General features: G+C 42.8%; 3 protein-coding genes across 3 annotated transcripts; 2 read left to right on the top strand and 1 right to left on the bottom strand.

Moving 5' to 3' along the window:
- Positions 1-1,927: 1,927 nt before the first annotated feature.
- On the top strand, positions 1,928-3,567 carry MYCFIDRAFT_89145 (uncharacterized protein; the record flags this gene model as incomplete). The annotated part of the gene is made up of 3 exons (XM_007934165.1): positions 1,928-2,614; positions 2,686-2,909; positions 2,976-3,567. 3 exons carry the CDS (start codon positions 1,928-1,930, stop codon positions 3,565-3,567), a joined length of 1,503 nt encoding a protein of 500 aa, XP_007932356.1.
- Positions 3,568-10,911: 7,344 nt separating this feature from the next.
- MYCFIDRAFT_180361 (uncharacterized protein) lies at positions 10,912-15,017 on the bottom strand (the record flags this gene model as incomplete). The annotated part of the gene is made up of 5 exons (XM_007934164.1): positions 10,912-10,929; positions 14,338-14,364; positions 14,415-14,558; positions 14,582-14,658; positions 14,693-15,017. 5 exons carry the CDS (start codon positions 15,015-15,017, stop codon positions 10,912-10,914), a joined length of 591 nt encoding a protein of 196 aa, XP_007932355.1.
- A 48-nt stretch (positions 15,018-15,065) lies between these two features.
- Positions 15,066-20,534, top strand: MYCFIDRAFT_180360 (uncharacterized protein; the record flags this gene model as incomplete). The annotated part of the gene is made up of 12 exons (XM_007934163.1): positions 15,066-15,584; positions 15,610-15,772; positions 15,802-16,138; positions 16,176-16,194; positions 18,860-19,690; positions 19,716-19,953; positions 19,977-20,194; positions 20,229-20,235; positions 20,266-20,277; positions 20,304-20,334; positions 20,363-20,442; positions 20,488-20,534. 12 exons carry the CDS (start codon positions 15,066-15,068, stop codon positions 20,532-20,534), a joined length of 2,502 nt encoding a protein of 833 aa, XP_007932354.1.

The following is a 20,534-nucleotide window of genomic DNA, read 5'->3' as shown; positions in this document are numbered from 1 at the left end:
TAACCGTAAATAATGCCCTTCTAATAGCCACGACCCTACTATAGCCTATTCCGGTCGCTACTATAGACCTTAATAGTAGGAAGATAGGAGCAAAGTTAAATCGACCTAGATAGTTAATAATATAGCAATTTGATCTACTATCACACATTAGTCCACTAAAGGGGTTCTATTTTCTAATAGACATTCCTATACTAACTTGTCTATATCTAGTTGCTCCTATAAAGGATAATAATCCTATAAAGGATAATAATAGGGTGTTAGGGCTAAAGAAGCAGGCTAGTAACAACTTGTTAGGGGTTTCCTTAGTCTTGCTTCCGTATCTATAATATTGCTAAGCAATCTTAATGGCTAGCGGGTCCTTAAAGAAGCTAGCTTGTCTTAAGCAGAAGTCCTTGTTTCGGCATAAGTAGCCTTTAAAGTAATTTAGCTTTCCTTACTATTTAGCATCCTTATCCTTCTCTTTAACCTTATCTCGAAGGCGGTAGTTAACTACTAAGCATTTGCTACGGTTCTTATATGCCTTCTTTTTACTAACTCCGGTAAGCTTAGCGTATAACTTTAGGGTACGGGTACGGCTATTACTCCGGCCCTTGTCCTTGTTTTTGTTTTCGGAGGCTCCTTAAAGGGCGGTATTAGATTTACCGGTCTCTATATCGTAGGTAATGCTAAATAAGGCTCCTCGCTTTATTAATAGACCTAATATGTTTCGGGCATAATCCCTTACTATGCTAACTAGCTAATAAAAGTAAGTAGTGTTTAGTAAGGCCTAGTATATTATATAGAGTCCCTTTCTATAGGTTTCGTCTATATTAGCTACTATAGTATAGAGGTAAACAACTATGTTATTAAGTTCTGTATACTAAACCCTCTTTATAGTCTTATATAGATTAAGCTATTCCTTATACTACTACTTAGGATCCTTTACCTACCTTAAGTTAATTAAACGATTTAGCTCCTTAACTAAGTTAGTCCTTTGCTACTAAGTATTTAGCGCTAGCTTGTCCTTTAGTCGTATTATAATTATTCGAAGGGTTAGTAGGGATAGCTTATCGTTATTAGTAATTTCTAAATAATAGCGGACATTAATTATAGTTGCTAGGTACTCGAGGGTCTTACTACGTGCCGTTCTAAACCTATTAAACTTAGCCATACAGACATCGTAGAAGTCCTTTGCTAGGCGGATTAACTACTAGTAGACTTAATCCTCCTATAGGCGTATTTAATCTATAATTAGTAGAGCAGGCTAAATTGGCTCCGTAGGCAACGTAGCGTACGGATTAGAGTATAGCTAGGTCTCGTAACTAGTTAGATAAGTCTTAGTTTGTTTAAACTAGCGGTCCTAGTCGTTTAGACCTCGAAGGGTAATATATTTAGTACCGCCGAGACGACTAGCTAATAAGAGGGCTATTATTAAAGACATGTTAATAATCTTAAAGAGATAGTAGAAGCTTTAGTTAGTTAATTAGTATCGTAGAGACTAATTTCCTTTTACTAAAGTTATTATTCGTAGAATAGAAAATTCTTCCTCCTTTCTTAGTCTCTAATACCGCGGGTAAAACCTAGGCTTATAACTGTTACGCGCCCTCTTATTAGTTATATTATAATACTACTTTTAGGGGTATGTCTTATAGTAGTTCTAATTAACTAATTCTATTTAAAAAAGTATTAAGAACAGGTGTTAATATTTCCCTAGCTTCGCTAAGAGTCACGTGAGATGCTAAGAGTCATGTAACCTCAGCTTATGCGTTACAAACTGTGGTGATAGCGGACCTCGGTCCGGGAAGCGGTATTCTAGAATACCTTGTTTTGGTTTGACTCGGCCCATTCAGCCTCCACGCGGCCCGCCCTCCGCCCTCCGCACTCCGCACTCCGCACTCGAAACACTTCTTACCACCACACCACCCGCTCCAATCGCTACTCACCAGCTATGTGGAACATCTCTGCCTGGCTCGACGAAATTGAACCGCAGACCCCTTTGGGAGCGCAAGGCACCAAGAAGCGAAAACGCGACCGCGAGACCACCCCTACGGAGAAGCGCCCGCGGCTCGCGCCAATGGACGCCAACATCAGCACCGGGACACGCGCCTCCGCCGCCGCCCGGCGAAGTAGTCCACGAAAACAAACGGGGCTGATATCGATCTTCGAGGACGATGACGTTCGCCTTCCTTCGACACCTCGCGTGCGACCGGCGGGACTTGGAGAGGGGAATACACGGTGGAACGCGTCGTCGTCTGCCGCCGCAGCGTCGGCAGGGGAAGAGGCGCACGCCGTAGCGATGCTTGGAGGTGAGGATGGGGAGCAAACACCGCGGAAAAATGCACCCCGCCGTGCAGAACAAGAGCAAACACCGCGAAACAACGCGCGCCGCCCTACAGAACGATTTCAACCACACTTCCGTCCGCCGCACATGTCAGAGTCTGCTTCACAGTCGAGCAGAAGCTCCGCCGGGAGATCCAAGAGTCCGGTCAAGGATATGGTGGACTTGCAGATGGCCGATGCGCCTATTCGCCAGTACGCTCGCCGCGATACGCCGCTTCCTAGATGTGTTTATCCACTGCTTGAAAGGCTTGAAGACTTTGCCGATGGCAATGGAGTTGTGCCCGCCATAGCAAAGGTGAGTAACGGCGCACGTCGGATCACAACATGTGATGTGTACTGGCTGTGGCTTACACATTTGTGCGGTAGGAGGCGACAAAACGTGAAGTCACTAGATTTTTTGATCGTTGGGTGGCCGAAACTCCCGATCCAAGCGATGAGCGCGATCTAGTGGACCTGCTGGACATCGTCGAGTATGCGCAGAGCCTGGAAGGGTACAATCAAGCCGAGGCCGCTTGGAATTCTGAAGCACATTCGCCTATCTTGCGAGTGGCTCTGAGAAGCTTCCCTGGTCGAGTCACCCACTACAACGTGTATGTATTTCCAGGTCTTCTTCCTCCCCAGTTCGGATCGAACTGACAGCATCTTCGTGCATACAGAACCCAAGCTCGGCCTATACCGGAATTCCTTCCCACTCGAGGGCCGAGAATTACTGAAGCCCGTTTGGTAGACTACGCTGTCTCCATCACACCAACCCCAGATGAGGATAGAGACATTAATCACCTCCTCCGGAGAGAGCCAGACTGCAGGGCGACCATCAGTCAGAGCCGAGCGACAGCTCTCCGCACCCACCCTATCGCTATCTCCATCGAGACCAAGGCAGATTCTGGCACTACCGGTGAAGCAAAGAACCAACTCGGTGTCTGGGCATATGCACACTTCGAGCGCATGCGGACACTGCTTGGCCTGGAAGAAGATGTCCCACCAGGCGAGGAAAGCATTATGGCAGTTCATCCTATCATCTACGTGCAGCAGCATGACTGGATCATGGCGCTTGTAGTTGCTCGAAAGGCTGGGACCGAGTTCGCTGAGATTGATCTCAAGCTACGCATTGGTGGGACGGGATCGTTGTTAGAGTTGTGGAAGCTAAGGGCTTCGTTGAGGTGTTTGGGGCAATGGGCCGAGGAGAAATATTGGCCTACATTGTACAAGAGGATTAGGGCGACGTTGGAAAACCTAGGCGACGTGTAACGGAGAAGATAGGCGATAGCTATACGGTATAGCAGCTTACTTTCCGTACTCCTTTGCTGTTTGGGATACGGCACATATTACGAGATAGCAGGGGTCAGACAGAAGACGAGTTATCGTACGGGCCTATCCAGAGGTAGAAGGAAGCGTACGAGGAAGCATCCTCGCCAAGACCTAATGCCCCAGGTATCTAACCTCTAGGTCTGGACAGTTACTCCGTAATAGTACCCCCCTCCCCTACAAAGGAGCTCCTACGACGTCCTAACAACGCACAACAGGTCCTACCGATACTAATACTTATAATTAATACCTAAATATCTATATGTAATATCTATACTTTATAATCGACCTATAATCCTAGTAGATATATAGTCGGAGGCTAGTATTAATATACTAGTAGTTATATAGCTCGAAGGTTATATAGCTCGAAAAGCTATAGGGGAAACCTAAGGCGATAAGTAAGGTAGGATAAGCTAGATTCTAGAAGATTTTCCGCCGGATATTACCGGGTACGCTAGGTAACGAGGTAGAAATCGTTATAAATCGTACTATATAAATTGCGCTTTCTTCTACTAATAACTTCTTCTAATACTACTACTTCTACTACTACTACCTACTACTCCTATCTACCTATTACGCTTTACTCTTAAGACCCTTACTAAGTATACTATACTCCGCGCTACTACGCTCTACGCTACCTCTATTACTCTTACTATAGCTACTTCTACTAAGGTTACCTCTACGCTAGCTAAGGCCGCTAGTAATAGTCGTAAGTCTAATATTATCGCGCGTACTCTATTATAGCGATACTAACCGCCTTAGTTACGCGTATATATAATAATTAGAAGGTTATTAATATAATCGGGACGTCGTCTAACGAGTCGCTACTAAAGTCTAGTAAGCGTACTCTAGCTAAGAAGATCGGCTTAAAGAAGAGCGCTATACTAGTAAGTAGCTTCCTTAACTACGTTATAGTATAAGCTAATAGTTAAAGTTACCGGCTAGCGAAATGTTCGTACGCTTCGCTAGTAGCGTCGTTCGGCGCCTCGCCTTTACCTATACTATCTCGATATAAGATAGTACCGAGACTATCGAGTTCTACTAGGCTAGCAATATCTCTGCTACCGGCGCCTAGTCTCTAGTCTCCCTACTAGCTCTAGACTTTACGCGCGGCTTCGCCGGTAGCTCTCCCTACGTCTAGACTAGCCTAGATAATCGCTTCGCCGCTAGTATCTACTACCCTCCTTCGCGCAAGTAGACTATAATCTAGGAGTAGTATACCGCCTAAGGCATTTTAAGATAGTAGTAATAAGACAAGATTTTAGGGTCTAGGCCGTAGGTTTAGACTTTTCTCGATACTTTATAGTACCTAGTTAGCACGTTAGTAGCTATAAAATAAGCTAGCTACCTACTATCTTCTTATCCTTATTCTCTTATCGTTTAACCTTCGTAATTCGTATATATTATACCGTCTAGTAAAGCTAACTATACTCTACTCCTAATTATATTACTATCGCTTTTATAACGTATATACGTTCGAGTTACGTCCGCTCTATAGCTACGGCGCCTACTACGCGCATACTCTTACCTACTCCCTTTATTCTATAGTTACTTACAACCTCGTTAGTATTCTCGTAATATATATCTCGAAAGTACTACGTCGGAACTGTCGGAGAATTAGAATTTAATAAATCCGCTAGAAATTCGAATAGTTATCGAAGCTATATACCGCTTATACTCTATCTAAGTTTTTCCGCCCTTTACGAGAGCTCTAGAGTAAAGTTATACTCCTCCTCGCTACGAGTGTCTCTAGGAGATATAGTATCTTAATATTCTAGTCTCTCCCCTTCTAGTCTATATTCTATAGATAGAGATCGAGCGTTTAATTTTAAAGCTCGCCCGCTGTCTTCGAATCCTAGAGACGCTACTCTCTTCCGGTTAGAGTTTATATAGCTAGTATAGCTCCTCGGATTTCCTCTATAGGCGTAATTACTATATAGTAACTTTAGCGCTAAGTTATAGGAATAACGATAGCCTTCGAAATACCTCCGGTTAGATTTGTACGTCCTATATTTTAAAGTAAAGGGACGGTTTAGTATAGCGTAACTTCTAGTATCTATACCGAGGATATATACGAGCGCCGCTCGCCTCGCCCTCTTATTAGTATCCTTCTACGTTACGCCTTCTCCTAGTATATATATATAGCCCTCTCGAAAAACTAGGTCTCGTCCTTTACTATTTACAATCTTCTTCGCTAGCGCGTAGTCTACCGTCCTAGTTCCCTAAATTTAACCTTTCTAATATACTTCGATTACTATCTATACGAATTGTTACGTATAGTCTTTTCTCGCTTCTAGTACGATATTAAGGCTATATATTATATTTTCGCCTAGTATATAGTATAGAATACGAAGGGAAAGGAGGATAGCTAAGAGAAGCGCCGGGAACCTAGTTTATATAGATAGGGTAGCGATAGTAAAAGGTTAAGATCCCTAGCGCCGGAAAAATAAGATTCTTACCGCTTAGAGAAAGGGATGCTAACGCGCTCGAAGGCTATTATAATAAATCTAAGTACGGTAATAAGGTAAGAATAGCCGGTAAATATATACTCTACGGTACGGTAATACTAGTAGAGGCAAAGGATAGCGAATACGACTAGCGCTTACTTAACTATACTAAGACTAAGGATAGTAAAATCTACCTATTAGCGACTAGCGATAACGACCTTCTAAAGCGCTAGCTACTAGAGTTTCTATAGCGGTTATAATAGCTTATTAGGGAGTAGTATTAGCTCGGTACTTAACCTAATTATATAGTAGAGCGCTTACTTAGTAACGAGACGACGTACGAGTATAGGTTCTATTTATAGTATTAACTCGCCTACGCCAACCTATAGTACTACTACTTCTAACTCGGTTAAAACATTATCTAAGATAACGACTTCTAGCGCTAGCTATTTATATTTAAAGACGCCGAATACGATAATACCGGCTTCGCTATTTACGACCGCGTAACTATATTCTACGCTATTAAAGAGATATACGACGATATAAGCGCGCCTAACTTCTTATACCGCGACTTATCCGTAAGTATAGCGACGATATTTAACGGTAGATATATACTATTAAAGAGCGCTACGCTAATAAATAGACGCTACTCGAATAGCGATAACGCGACTAGAAGCGCTTTATTAAGCGACTTAATTATATTAGCGGAACTTAATATATAGAAGCCGCGCGCCTTACTATAGAAGATTACTTCGGCCTCGAATTACCGTCTAACGAGCCGCCTCCTTAACTATCGTAATAACTACTACCTACCGGGGTACTACTTAGTTAATGCTATATTAGTCTTAGCTAAACCGCTAGTCTATCTACGAAGAAGTTCTAGAAAGGAAAGAGTAAGAAGACGGTTATTATAAGTAAGTAACGTATACGTAGATACTAGATATAAGACTTAATAGGTTCGATAGGGAGCTAGGTCTATCTACGTAAATCCGAATCGTTTTATACGGTACGCTAAGTACTAAGCGGTAGGTTAGTATCGTATAGGCCGAATACCTAAGGCTAGTATCTTCTACCTAAGGCGTAGCCCTTTATATTATCCCCGTCCTCCCCCTCCTCTATTATAGGAGATAGGATATCTATTATAGTTTCTAACGCTATTACTTTAGATATCGAGAACGTACCTATCTAATCTTTCTAAAGTAAAGTACCCGCGGTTCCTCTTTTTATTTTCGAGGTTTCCGCGCTCTTCTATCGAGGTTACCGTATCCTAGGTTTTAGCTTTCCTATTACTTCGTCGCGACTTCTAAGCCGCGCGCTTTTACGTACTAACCGCCTTCTATACCGCGCCGTTACTACTATTCGAAAGGCTTTGCTTATAGCTACGCCTTCCGTTCTATTATCGCCCTTTACTTTAGACTTAGGTTCTAGTAGTATTAATATTTTCTCCTTTCCTTCTTTTTCTTTTTCTTTTCTATATATACCCCTACTACTACTACTACTACTACTACTACTACTACTACTATATTAAGGTACTATTTTAATCTTCTACGGTTTTCTTTATAAAGTTAACTCTCTTAGATAGTTAATCGTCGAATCTACTACGTAGCTTACTATAACTCTAGAGAAGATTCTACCGACTAGTCGGTAAGTTCGGTTTCCGTACTATTTAGCGCGGGTTTCGCTAATTCTAAGTAGACTTCCGGCTTCCGGGCTTACGATAAATATACTCGTAGGAGAATCGCTTACGTCCCTCTATAGGTTTCCTCGGTCTCTATATTAAAACGCCCGCTAACCTTTTAGTCCTTAAATAGCTTACGTAGCCTATGCCCGCTATACCCGCGCGATCCGTAATACCGTCGTCGCTCGTTATAAGGACCTCCTTAAGGTTCTTAAGGCTTAGAAGGCGTTAAAGTCTCTTTAGCTAGAGGGATTATTATCTAGGTTAGTTTTCTCGGTATCCGGTTGTTTTCCTCCGCTAACCTAAAGTTCTAGAACGGTAGCTATAGAGGTAACGAATATAGTCGCTAATATCGTAGCTTAGTAGTCGTAAACCTAAGTATATTAGTAGTCTCTGTCTATTTTCTTACTCTAACCTTTTCTTTTAGTAGGGTCCCTAGCGCTCTACGCCTCGGTACTAACCGTAATATTCCGGTAGACTCTAATAATAAGGATAGATAAGGGTTCCCGAAGTGCTTTTAGTAGGGTCCTTATATTTTCGATAGAGTAATTTTTCTATTCTAAAGGATCCTTATATTTTCGGCTAGAGAGCCGATACTTACTTATATATACCTAAATAAAATCCTTTCTTCTCTTTAAATTATATTCTCCTTCCTAAAATCTAAAGAAAGAAACGATAAAACTTAAACCCTAACGAGTTAGTAAAACTAGTACTCCTCGTTTCCGCGGGAAAAAAAAACGTCTAGTTTCCGCCCTATTTCCTACGCTTTCCCTTCTTTTCCTAATCTCCTAAAGGTCCGTCGTTTATATCTATCGTTCCGTATTTAGCTTCTAAATCGTCTAACGTAGTAGTATCTACGATATTATTAAGGGTTTCCTAAGTAGGCTTATAATAACCCGTCTACTTAACTAGTACCTCTCGGCTCTTACCTTGTTTCTTTTTCCTAGCGTATAAGATTTCTTTAACCTACTATTCTTTATATATCTCCAATAGTACGGATTCTAGTTATTTGTCGTCGATTTTCTACCCTAGTAGGGGATCCGTACTTACTAGTCGTAGAAGATATATATAGAATACCGGGTAAATATTACTTAGAATACTAGAGAGTCGTACTAAGACTAGGGAAAAGACTTCTTCGACTATATACTTAGCGTACCTCGCGTCTAGGCTCTTCTTAGGTCTATTACTTTAGTAGTTTCTTAGATCGAGCTAGACCTTATCCTCGACTCTATAGACTAGTACTAGTATCCGCGTTTTATTCGCGCTATCCTCCTATTTCTACGTAGCTTCCCCTATCTATACTTAGTATAGATTAGAGATTTTCTTAATCTTATCTATAAACTCTACCGCCCCTTTACCGCGTTTAGCTACCTATTAATAGAGGGGTCCTCTTTAAGTATAACTAGAGACGTAGACTTATAACCGTAAGTCGCGAAAAAGGCGCTTATTCCTAACCTAGCTTAATATCGGCCGGTAAACGCTAGTTCGGCTATAGGTAGCTATCGGTTCTAGTCGGACTATATTTAGTTAATATAGTTCCGAAGCTACGCCTATATATCTTAATTCGTGTATTCCGGGCCTTAATCGGTTTATAAGTAGTAGGCCGAGCTTAACCTCTACTTTACGCCTAGAAGTCTATATATCTCCTTCTAGAACGTACTCGTATAATTCGTGCCTCTATTACTCGTAATTACCCTAGGTAGTCTATAATACTATACCTAGTATTATAGGAATAAAGCTATATACTCCTTAGCTTTTATCGAAGATATACTAATTAGGGTAATCTACTTACTAAGGCGGTCCTTAATTACCTATAGGTAATAGTTCCCGTCGGATTCGGATAAGTCTATTATAAAGTCTATTAAGATTTCCTAAAAGAAACGGTCGGGAACTAGTAGAGGCTTTAGGAGGCCGTATTTATACTCCCTCTATACTTTATTACGCCTATAGTAGTCGTAGTTCCGTAGGAACTAACGTACTTATCTTAACTATAGCGGCTAATAGAAGTCGCGTCCTAGTATAGAAGCGGTAGAGTCTAGGCCCGGATACCTATATAGTAGTAAGTCGTAAATCGACTAAATAACTTTCGTTCGTAAGGAGTCTTATTTAAGCTCTTCGGATCCTATACTTTTAGTTTTATACTCGGCTTCCGTCGTTATATAAGCTCCTAGTATCTAAGGTTTACTATAGTAGTAAAGGAACCCCTTAGGGTCTATTATATAGTCTCCGATCTAGATCTTCGCGTTAATCTCTAGCTATAACGAGCGGACCTCCTCTTATATCTTCCGTAGTACCGTCCGGTATACTACGTCCTTCTCGATTACGTTTCTCTATAGTTCGTTTATCTCGGGGTCCTAGAACGGGCCTACGGTTTCTAGTAACGATTATATAGGTTTAGTTTCGTTTACGAGTAGGGATACTAACTTCGTTATAGTCGTATACGGGAAATCTCGAATTATCGCGCTATAGATCTATACTTCTTCCGGCTAATTTAGTAAGAGATCTAGTTCTAAGAACCTTCTAAACCGCAAAAGTTTATCGTTCTAGCCTAGCGTATTTTATTCTCTTCTTTATAAAGTATCTAAGAGAATAACTTCGACTCCCGGTCGGCAAACTAGAGTAAACTAGTATTTCGCTAGTTCCTCCTACTAACGAATTTACCTCTCGGATAGTTACCGTTTTACTATAAAGTACTTTAAGTTCTTATAGTCCGTCTAAATCGTAAAGGGTCTATACGATTTTAACTCGGAGTCCTAAAATTTAATACTAGATACAACTATAAGTATCTCCTTATTATAGATATTATAGTTAATTTCCGCCTTATTTAACTTCTTTAAGAAGAAGCCTACTAAACGCCGGACCCCGGCATTTTCTTAAATAAGCGCGCTCCTAATCGCGAAACCGCTATAGTCGGTTTCGAGGAAGGTAGAAAGTAATAGATCCTACTAGGCGAGTACCGGAGCGCGGTAGAACTTATTCTTTAATACTTCGAACGCTTTTTCTTACTCCTCTCCTAAGTCCTTAGGAGAACGGGGTACCCTTCCCGATAAGCGCGGTTAATAGTACGGAGATCTTCGAGTAGTTTAGTACGAATGTTCGGTAGTAGTTCGTAAATTCTAGAAATCGGCGGACCTCCTTTTAGGTTTTAGGAGCTACCTACTTCTATACGGCTTCTACTTTCTCAAGGTCGGCCAAAACTCCTTTTCCGTTAGCGTAAACGATAAATCCTAGATATTTAATCTTTTTCTAGGCGAATTCGCTCTTTTTTACGTTTAGATATAGGCCTCCGTTCTAGAGTTTCTTAAGAACGGCCCTTGCCTTATAGAAACAATCTCCCCTCGTATCGCTAGAGTAGATTACGACGTCGTCTATATATACCGAAGCAAAATCGTTTAGATACTCTTATAAGAGAGTATTAATATATCTTTAGAATATCGCCGGAGCCCCGGATAATCTAAAAGGGTATACTAACTACTCGAACGATCTAAGCCTCGTTCGGAAGGCTATCTTATACTTGTAACTCTTCGCTATCCTAATTTTATAAAAGGTAGATACTATATCGACTTTCGTTAACTATCGCGCTTCCGTTAGTTTCCTTATAGTATCCGAGATTAATAGAAGGGGATACCTATTATATTTCGTAAGCGCGTTAAGCGCTCTATAGTCGTAGTAGAACCGGAGTCCTCTAACGGGTTTCTAAACGAATAGTACGAGCGCCGCTACTTTAGAATTCGTAGGTCTTATAAGTCTCTTCTATAGTAGTTCGTCGAGAGATTTCCGGAGGACTAGGAGCTCTTATTTCGATATACTATATAACGGCCTCTACGGGAGTTAAGGCTACGATCCGCTAAGGTTCTCGCGGAGTTCTATAGTATAGTTAATACCTAGACGGTATAGAGCTAACTTATTAGCTTCCCTCTAGTAAAATAGCGCTACTATATCTTAAACCTCTAAAGGTAGTTTCTTCTTTAGTTCCTTAATTGTTAGGTATTCTTTCGTTTTTAATATCTTCTTAATATCCTCTACGATTATCGCGGTAAGTAGGCTCCTCGCTACGTTAATTATAGTAATATTCCCGATATCGTCTACTTCTTAGTAGCGACGTCCTTCTTTAACCTAATATTAAGCTCTTCCGTAATAGTACCGTTGCTTCTCGGGGGCGGTCCTAACCTTATTATATACCTTCTATAGGTTTCCTAAGATAAGCGGGAAGGCTAATCCTAGTACGACGTAGGTATATACCGTTTATAGGAATCTATTAATTTCTATTTAGAAGGCGACGATTCTAATAATTTTCGCGTTCTATATTATAGACGACGCTCCTCTTACTTCTCGGGCTTTGTAACTAGCGTAGCTAAGCCCGAGGCCTTTAGTAAGGCTCGCGTTAATTATAGCGTAGTACTAGTATCCTTCGTTAGTAGGAGTAGAAGTTCTAATATTTTTTTAAGGACTATATCGGTATATATAAGGTTCCCGTTTATATCCTTTCTAACTTCTTCCTATTTCTTTACTAGCGCCTTACCTACTCTCGACTCCTAACTTTAGGTAATAGTTACTCTTTTCCTAAGTTAGAGCTATCTAAGCTTAACGGCTCTTCTACGTCCTCTAGTATAGGCTTTACGGAGGTAACGCTAATCTTAGTTAGCTAGATAGCCGGCGTATAGGGGTAATTACGAATATAGTATCCGCTCGCTCTATAATAGAAGTAGAGCCTATTCTCCTTACGCTTCTCTCTTTCTATAGAGTCGACCTATTTAGCCCTTAGCTTTCCTCCTATTCCTTATTAGCCTCCGCGGTTCTTCCTATAGAAAGAGTTCGTCTAAGCGAGGTTTATAACTACGTCTCCGTTAGAGTCTATCTTTAGGTTTACCGCTAGAGCTATATAAGGTAGGATAATAATCGTAGGGTTACTAGTAGCCTCCTTCTTTTTCTCGAGCTAGCGTTTAGAAGCCTATTTAAACTAGTCGGTCGTTTCGAGATTTATTATAATTCGCTCGACTTCCTTTAAGTAGAGATAGTACTCTATAAACTTTAGGACGGCGGCGGTATAGATCTTAGCCGCGTTCGAGAAGATATTCTTTAGATATCCGATCTTAATATCGTTAGTCTACCGATCTCCGTCTATACTTAATAGGAGACCGTTAAACTCTAGCTAGTATTCGTACTAAGGTTATCCCTAAGTCTATCGAAGGGTTTAGAGTTATTCTAGCGCTTTAGCGGCCTCGTTACTATCCGCGAAGACGTTTTTAAGTTACTAGAAGAAAGCTCTAGGATCCTTTCCTTTTTCGGTACTTCCCTTCTCTTAGAAGTAGCGTATCCTAGCGCGTTCTTTCGCCGGTAGAGTATCGTAGATAGTATCTTAGTAGTAATCCTCGGAGAGCTTTAGTTTTAGTCCGGAGCGAACTCGGTACGAGCTTCTTAGACGTAGAAGATAGTCCTAGAACGAATTAGCCTTCCTATCCTATAATAGTAGTTTCTACTCGCGTAACGCCGTTATACTTTAATTAGTAGCCGAGAGGGTTTTAAGGAGCCCTTTTAGAATCTCGTTCGTAACCTAATCCTATACTAGAGCAGTACTAGTATCGGTAGTAGTAGCTTAACGAGACAACTCCGCGTAATAGAGCGCGAAGCGCGTAGCTTATAGCTCGGCTTCTATCGTCTATTACCTAGTATAGAGTCTTTCGAAGGTACAGCAGACTGCCTCTCTAGATATTCCTAGTACAGTAGAGGTAGCGTTCTCCTAACTATCTTACTCGGGTTCCTACTAAACCTATATATTTTCTATAATAAAGATCGAACCTAATATTATAGATAAGTAACGTATACGTAGATACTAGATATAAGACTTAATAGGTTCGATAAGGAGCTAAGTCTATCTACGTAAATCCGAATCGTTTTATACGGTACGCTAAGTACTAAGCCGTAGGTTAGTATCGTATAGGCCGAATACCTAAGGCTAGTATCTTCTATCTAAGGTATAGCCCTTTATAATAGTTAAAGAAGTAGGGTTATATAAGAAGGTTCGCGAAGTAGATATAGAAGAGGTAGAAAAGGTAGTAGTAGATGCCTTAAGAGTACTAGCGGCTTTAGAGATCGAGTCTACTATACTAGCTACTATATAACCGGTAATACCGGAGGCATAGGTTACTCTATAGAGTAATTCGTACGAGCCTTCGCCTTCTATATAGGTAATAGGCCTACCTCCTCGGCCTTTATAATCTATCTCTTTTAATAAAACTATCTCCTATAACTTTGCCTTAAGTAAGCGGAAGGCGCCGGCGATAGTAAGGTCTAGTAAGAAGCGTAAATAAGTCTATATATCTCTCTACTATAATATAAACTTATTAATAATATCTTACTTTAGTCTATACCGCTATTTCTACGCTATTACTTTAGCTTTGTATTTTAGCGACGGTAGGGTCTGATCCTACCCCTGCCCTACGCGACGCGAGAATATTACGTGGATTGTAGTTTTGGTAGGGGTTTGCTAATAGAACCGGATACTTAGTATACGCCGACCTCCGACTAGGTATCTAGGCTATTAGCTACTATAGCCGTATCCGTAGACCTAGATAAGCATACTTACACAGAAGGTTTCATACGATTGTCTGCCTCCTCTAAGAAAGAGAATGTCCTACGCGATAGCGATTTTACCGCTGCAAAACGAGGTTGGTACTTCTGACCGTTGATCGAAGCAGTCGCAGCCTCAAGGTCCCGCGCGGGAGTATGGTCTTAAAGAGCAGTCGCATGTCTGGAGTCCCGCTCGGGACTGTAATGTTCGAGGGTAGTCGCAAGCCCGGAGTCGGGGACTGTGGTATCGCACTTGCTTCACCCACCACCTGGTCACTTTGGGGCGAGTAGGTAGCTTGGAGTAGTAGCCATGTAGTGAATGCCAGATGCGGAACCAGACTTTGTTGTTGCACCCAGCCGAGTACCTTGTCACGATTCAGAGCATTCGCAAAACTGAAGCATCCGTCCAGCCTAGCAGGGACCATCTTGTCTGAGTGGTCCTTCACACTTTGAAACCGCTGGAGATCGCCTCGCCTCGCCGCCTCGCCGCCATGTCGTCCTCCGCTTTCCTCGCCGCTCCGCCGTTCGATGCAGCAGTTGAAAGGCTGCGAATTCTCGCAGAAATTGGCCGGAGACAGGATATGGTGTCGCGCGTCAGTTTTTGTGAGGCGAAGATCCGCAACCTCAGCGTCGCAGTTACGCGCAATACATACCAGATTGCCGCTGTAGTTGGTTGGTTGGAGCACAATGCTCCACATATCATTGCCCGGCTCCGGCTCGAAGAAGAGCAGCAGTACGAGGCCATGATGCTGTCCAGAGCTACAGCGGCTTTAAAGGAGCAGGAGATTGTCAAGAAAATCGATGCCATCAATCGCCGGTTTGGACATGCCTTCGACTGGAATTTTGGTAGGTATCAGCCTGCGGCCTGGAGTGGTGAAATGCTGGATAAGATGAGAAGGCTTGCGGGAGTTGCAGAAGAGCAGGGTGTGCTAGCAGTGGAGGTGAAGAGAAGGTTGGACGAGCAGGTGCTGGCAAGACTCCGCAATCATGGACGCCACACGAGACGAGATCCGGTCTTGATGACCACCGATATCCTGGCGGTAACTGCGGCGATACAAGGAGTACCATCCTCTACTGGTTTGGCGAAAGCCCCAGTAGAGGGTGGGGCTGTAGATCCACTGGAGAAGTTGCCGGAAGAATCGTCGTCCTTCCATACCGATGCAATGGACCAAGACGGTCCTCGACCCCCGTCGCTGCCTCGCTCCTCTGGCATCACTGGTCTTTCGTTTTCGGCGACTTCGGGCGGTGAATTTGGAATCCCTGGCGTAGAGGATGATGATGATGGAGCAGGAGCAGGGGCAGGAGCAGGAGCAGGAGCAGGAACCGGAGCAGGTAGAGAAGAGGAAGAAGAGGAGGAAGAAGGAGAAGAAGAAGGAGAAGAAGAAGGAGAAGAAGAAGGAGAAGAAGAAGGAGAAGAAGAAGGAGAAGAAGAAGGAGGTGAGCAGCCCACTGCGTCGGGTAAAAAGCGCAATGCCAGACCAGATGATGGCTTCGCCAAAGGCGCACAAGGCGCAGGTAATGGGAGGAGGAAGAAGGGAAAAGGCCGCCGCCAGCCAAGCCCTGAGGATCAAGAGGAAGAAATCGAGCAAGGCCGCCGCGGCAATCCTCCGCCGTCGGCCCCAGATGGCGGTATGCGCCAGGCCATGTTGTCGCTGCTGCATGGGCAGTACTTGCGTGATCAAGCTGCGGTGGAAGAGTATACTGCTCGTGATCCGTCGGGCAGTGATGCTGACTTGGAGCTGGGAGATATGCGCAGAAGGGCGCAGCTTAGCAAATCTTTGTTAGTTGAGATGACGGAGAGAATGTCAGAGGGCGGAGAGTATGCTTATTTTGGATAGATGTCAATGCAGCTTGAGGCCTCGTCACGCCTCTGAGGTGGCTAACACGATACCTTACGCTCTCTTCCTATCGGCTGAGTTAATTCATAAAAATGTTCGTAATGTAACTGCAGACGGGAGTGTCCGACGCCTGCTACACTACTAAGGTCCTCGCTACTTCCCCGAGCCCTAGTAATATAGTAGATTATAGAATCGCCCTAAATTAGATTACGTACTATTTCTACCTATTATATTCTAGATCCGTTCCTAGATAGTATTATTAATAGGCGCGGAGGAGTCGCGCCTTTTACTATAAACCTAAAATTCGCATCCTTCTATCTTTTATAGTAGATTACCTAGTAACTATTAAAAATAGCTAAGTCTCTATTATACGACGAGTTTTATAATAATCTTATTACTAGCGTAGCGGAGGTAGTAGAGGTAGTAGTAGAGGAAGGGATAGTAGAAGGCGCGCGCTTAGTAGTAGTTATTAAGTCGTACTACTAGGAATAGGTAGAAATAGTAGTAGATAGCGCGCGTATTAAGTCGTAAGAAGAGGTAGAAATAGCAATAGAAGGCGCGCGCTCGGCGGTAGTTATTAAGTCGTAGGAAAAGGTAGAAATAGCGATAAAAGGCGCGCGCTCGGTAGTAGTTATCGAGTTATAGGAAGAGATAGAATTTGTCTTAGAGATATATATTCGAGGCCGCTCGATTAGAGGCCGCTCGCGCTTACTATCGCTACTACGCGAGCGTATTAAATTACTAATCTACTAGATTATCGGTTAGTATCGCCGCGACTTTAAAAGTACGAGTTTATAACGATTAAGCGCCCTCGTAGACTATTACCTCGCTAGTCGTTATTTCCTTCGAAGTATACGCTCGCGCGCTATATTTAGTCGTTAAGTATAGATACTAGATTCGAATTTAAAGAGTAGAAACCTAAGAAGAATAAGGATAGTATTAAATACCGCTATCTCTACGTCTACGGCTACTTTAGTAAGCCTAATAAACGTACCTAGATAGCGACAAATAAGGCGAAGAAGAAGATAAAGAAGACTAGCTATAAATTCTATTTCTACGCCGTTACTATCGACCCTTATACGCTAGAAGGTAAGTAGTATATTCGCTACTCTTCTAAAGAGATATATTGCTAGTATAACTATAGACCTAACGACGTTATCTTACTAACTAATATACGTATCCGTACGAGGTCTTAGTAATTCCTTAAGCAACTAGGGCGATTATAGTAGTTACAAATACTAACTTCGAAGATTATAGCCTATTTCCGAGGGTAGGGGATTATTCTAAAGCTATACGACGTATATAATATTGCTTTTAACCGTAATACTATCCCTCGAAGAGAGTTAAACTAGGCCGAGAGAATAGTTAAGTTACTAGACGAGAATTCAATCCTCTACGAGATAATAACTAATCCTAATAATAGTATAATTTAGTTAATAGTTGCCCTCTATCTACGGTCGCTCTCTACCTATAAAGATACGCTATATATTATCTCTTTAGATACGACTTATAGTACTAACTTATATAACCTCGAGTTACTAGATATTGTCGCCGCTAGACTAATAAATAATACTATTAAACTCGGTATTAGCCTTATTGAACCGAAGCCTAATAAAGCGGCCTTTATATAGCTACTATAAGCAATAGACGCTCTATATAGCTATTAGTAGGTACGAAGTAAAAGGATATACTATTAGTAAGTATTAGGCGGCATATCTTATATAAGGACGTATAGATCTTTCCTTTAAAGGGGGAGACTATTACGGATTAGATATAGGTATAGCCGATCCTACTAGAGATACTATCGATCCTACTATAGATTATAACGATTAATATATATAACTTCCTCCGAGTAGGAACGTAGATAGAATTAATTATCTTATATACTATAATCGGGTCCGTCTCCGCTTAATAGAGCGTATCCTAATAGAAAGGTTCCGATTTTAATAGCCTCTAGTATTAAAACTTACTAGTCGTCGTCTATCGCCTTATAAAATATAAGAAAGTCTTAAACGCCTATAGTATAACTACTAAGAATATAGCTAAGATCCCCTACTAAGACGTATAGAAAGATATAGGTCTTCCTAAATTAATTATATCTAACCGAGGCCCGAATTTTATTACTCGCTTTTAGAAATGCCTCTATAAACGATTTAAAATTTAAGTACGCCTTTTAATAGCTTACTAGCTATAGATAGACGGATAGACAGAACGCGCTAACGCTTAAATTAAATAGATTATTAGGTATTTCTATAATTACTACTAAACTAATTAGCCTAGATTAACGCCTTTTATTAACTTTATAATTAATAATTAGGAGTTAGCTACGACCCGTACGATATCTTTTTACGCGTTAGCCGGCTTTTGCCTCTAAACTAGAATAGAACCTATAGAGATCGAACTAGAGCCGCTAGCTAGCGACCCGAAACGAGACGCCGACGCCTTCGCTTTTTAAATAGCCTAGATATACTAAGAACTTTAAGAAGAGATAATATATACTTAGGAGGTCTACGAATACTATATAAACTAACATAGACGCGCTACGCTAGATTACTAGGCCGGTAATTACGTCTACGTTAACTTACGGTATATTATAACGGAAATCGCTAGCCAATATCTTTATAGCTCTCCTGCACAACTTCGCGACGGCTTGAAGAAGTACCGAAACAGCGTAGACTACGCAACTAAATGTCGGCGTCGAGCAGTGGAGGCCGCGAACGCTCGAGCTGAGCAGGCGGTCGTGGAAAGCGAACCTGGCGGACAGGATGAAGACGGTAATGGATGTGATGGCGGCGCAGATTGAATCTGCAATTCCAAGAAACTCTGCTCACGACGGATTTCCAGCCTTATTCATTCATCCTCGACCCAGTCTCTCGCTCTTTTATGTGTTCCATGGGGCGCGCACTTCCGATAGCATATCCGCATGCTCCTCCATTCTCCAATGTTCCGGCCTCTTACTTGGTCGTCCTCGAGCCATTTTCTCGGCCGTCTGTGTGTTCTTCATTCCCAGGTACGCGCATTCCAAGGCACGCAGCAGTATTTCCAGGCACGCTCGCAAATCCCGAGCCTGCGCGTCGTCTTCTTGTTCAAGGTCGCTGCTGCGTGCACGACGTCGCATCAGCCGCTCGCATCCGTCTTCACCACACGACAATCTACGGCACAATTCTCATCTTCCGATTCCCGCAGCGACTCTGATCAACGAATCTGCGAGGTCTGGGAGGGAAGAGACGAGATTGAAGAAAGAACGGTCAGGAAAGAACACGAAAGAACGGACAGAGGAGGTGGGTGCATGTCCCGCGAGGAAAAAAACAACGGAAGAAGGAGGTGGGTTTATGTCACGAGGTGATCTCGGTGTGACATACTACCCAATTGATTCTTGTTACTTGCTTCGCATGCGACGGCTCAAGTCTCACTTCGTAACTGGGGACATGTCGCGTTTCCCTCTTCCACTCTCACCTTCAATTCCTGATTATCGAGAATATTGGCCCAAAGCTACTCCCTTCCATTGGCACCAACCTACGGTGAGCTGGCTCGTCAATTCCTAGCTTCTGCCGTGAGCGTGAGCTCAACCACTCCTACTGCCCACATTCGGCTGTCAACTTCTTCCAAATCATGCGGCCAGCAGTAGGGAGCTTTCGAAATAGCGACATGTCTGTGACGGGGACACGCATGAGATTCTGCGGAAGAGGGAAACTTTCCGTGGTTTCTAGACGATCGAACTACGTGGCGCAACGTCGATCTCAGATTAGGCTACAGCTGTTCAAGCTTGCCGCGCAAGTCAGCACGGTATTTCCCAGTGACATGGGCTCGGCGACGAAGACGCAACCGCCAGCAAAACCTCTACCATCCAGCCAACTCATCGCACAGGTGACGCTCAGGATGGCCGATCGTCGCCTCGCCCTGTGAACAACACAACACGATCAGAATGCATAATCCAGCTGATGTCCCGTGATTGCCATCTCCATACCTTACAGACACCCTCGGCGAACTCAAGCAAGATGTGGACACATGCCTACCAGTGCTCAGCGCACTCATCAGTCCACCCGGGTAGGGCAAATCACACATAGGAAGGCAACAAGTGGTGGTAGTCGAAAAGTTTTCTAGTAAGCGATGACTTGGAGTTTGCCAATTCATGTGTAATGTCAGCCGCCGACGGTATTACGGGTCCTATGAAACGGTGGATGCTGTCTGGGTGCAGTGCAAAGGTGGATGGAGACGGGCAGACCACGGCATCGTGCTATCGCCAAAGCGTCTTGGCCAAAATTGCTAATATCTGCGAAGGGCTGTGGAAGAATCGGCATCCTTGTAGCTCAAACGGTCTGCTGCTAAGATTTTCAAGCACGTGTTACGCGCTGGCAGGTTAGAGATCAGCGTTAG

Source organism: Pseudocercospora fijiensis, assembly GCF_000340215.1.
Source record: "Pseudocercospora fijiensis CIRAD86 unplaced genomic scaffold MYCFIscaffold_17, whole genome shotgun sequence".
In the NCBI taxonomy this organism is placed as follows: domain Eukaryota; kingdom Fungi; phylum Ascomycota; class Dothideomycetes; order Mycosphaerellales; family Mycosphaerellaceae; genus Pseudocercospora; species Pseudocercospora fijiensis.
The sequence above is the reverse complement of the archived record's forward strand: the minus strand, read 5'-3'. Positions and strand labels throughout refer to the sequence as shown.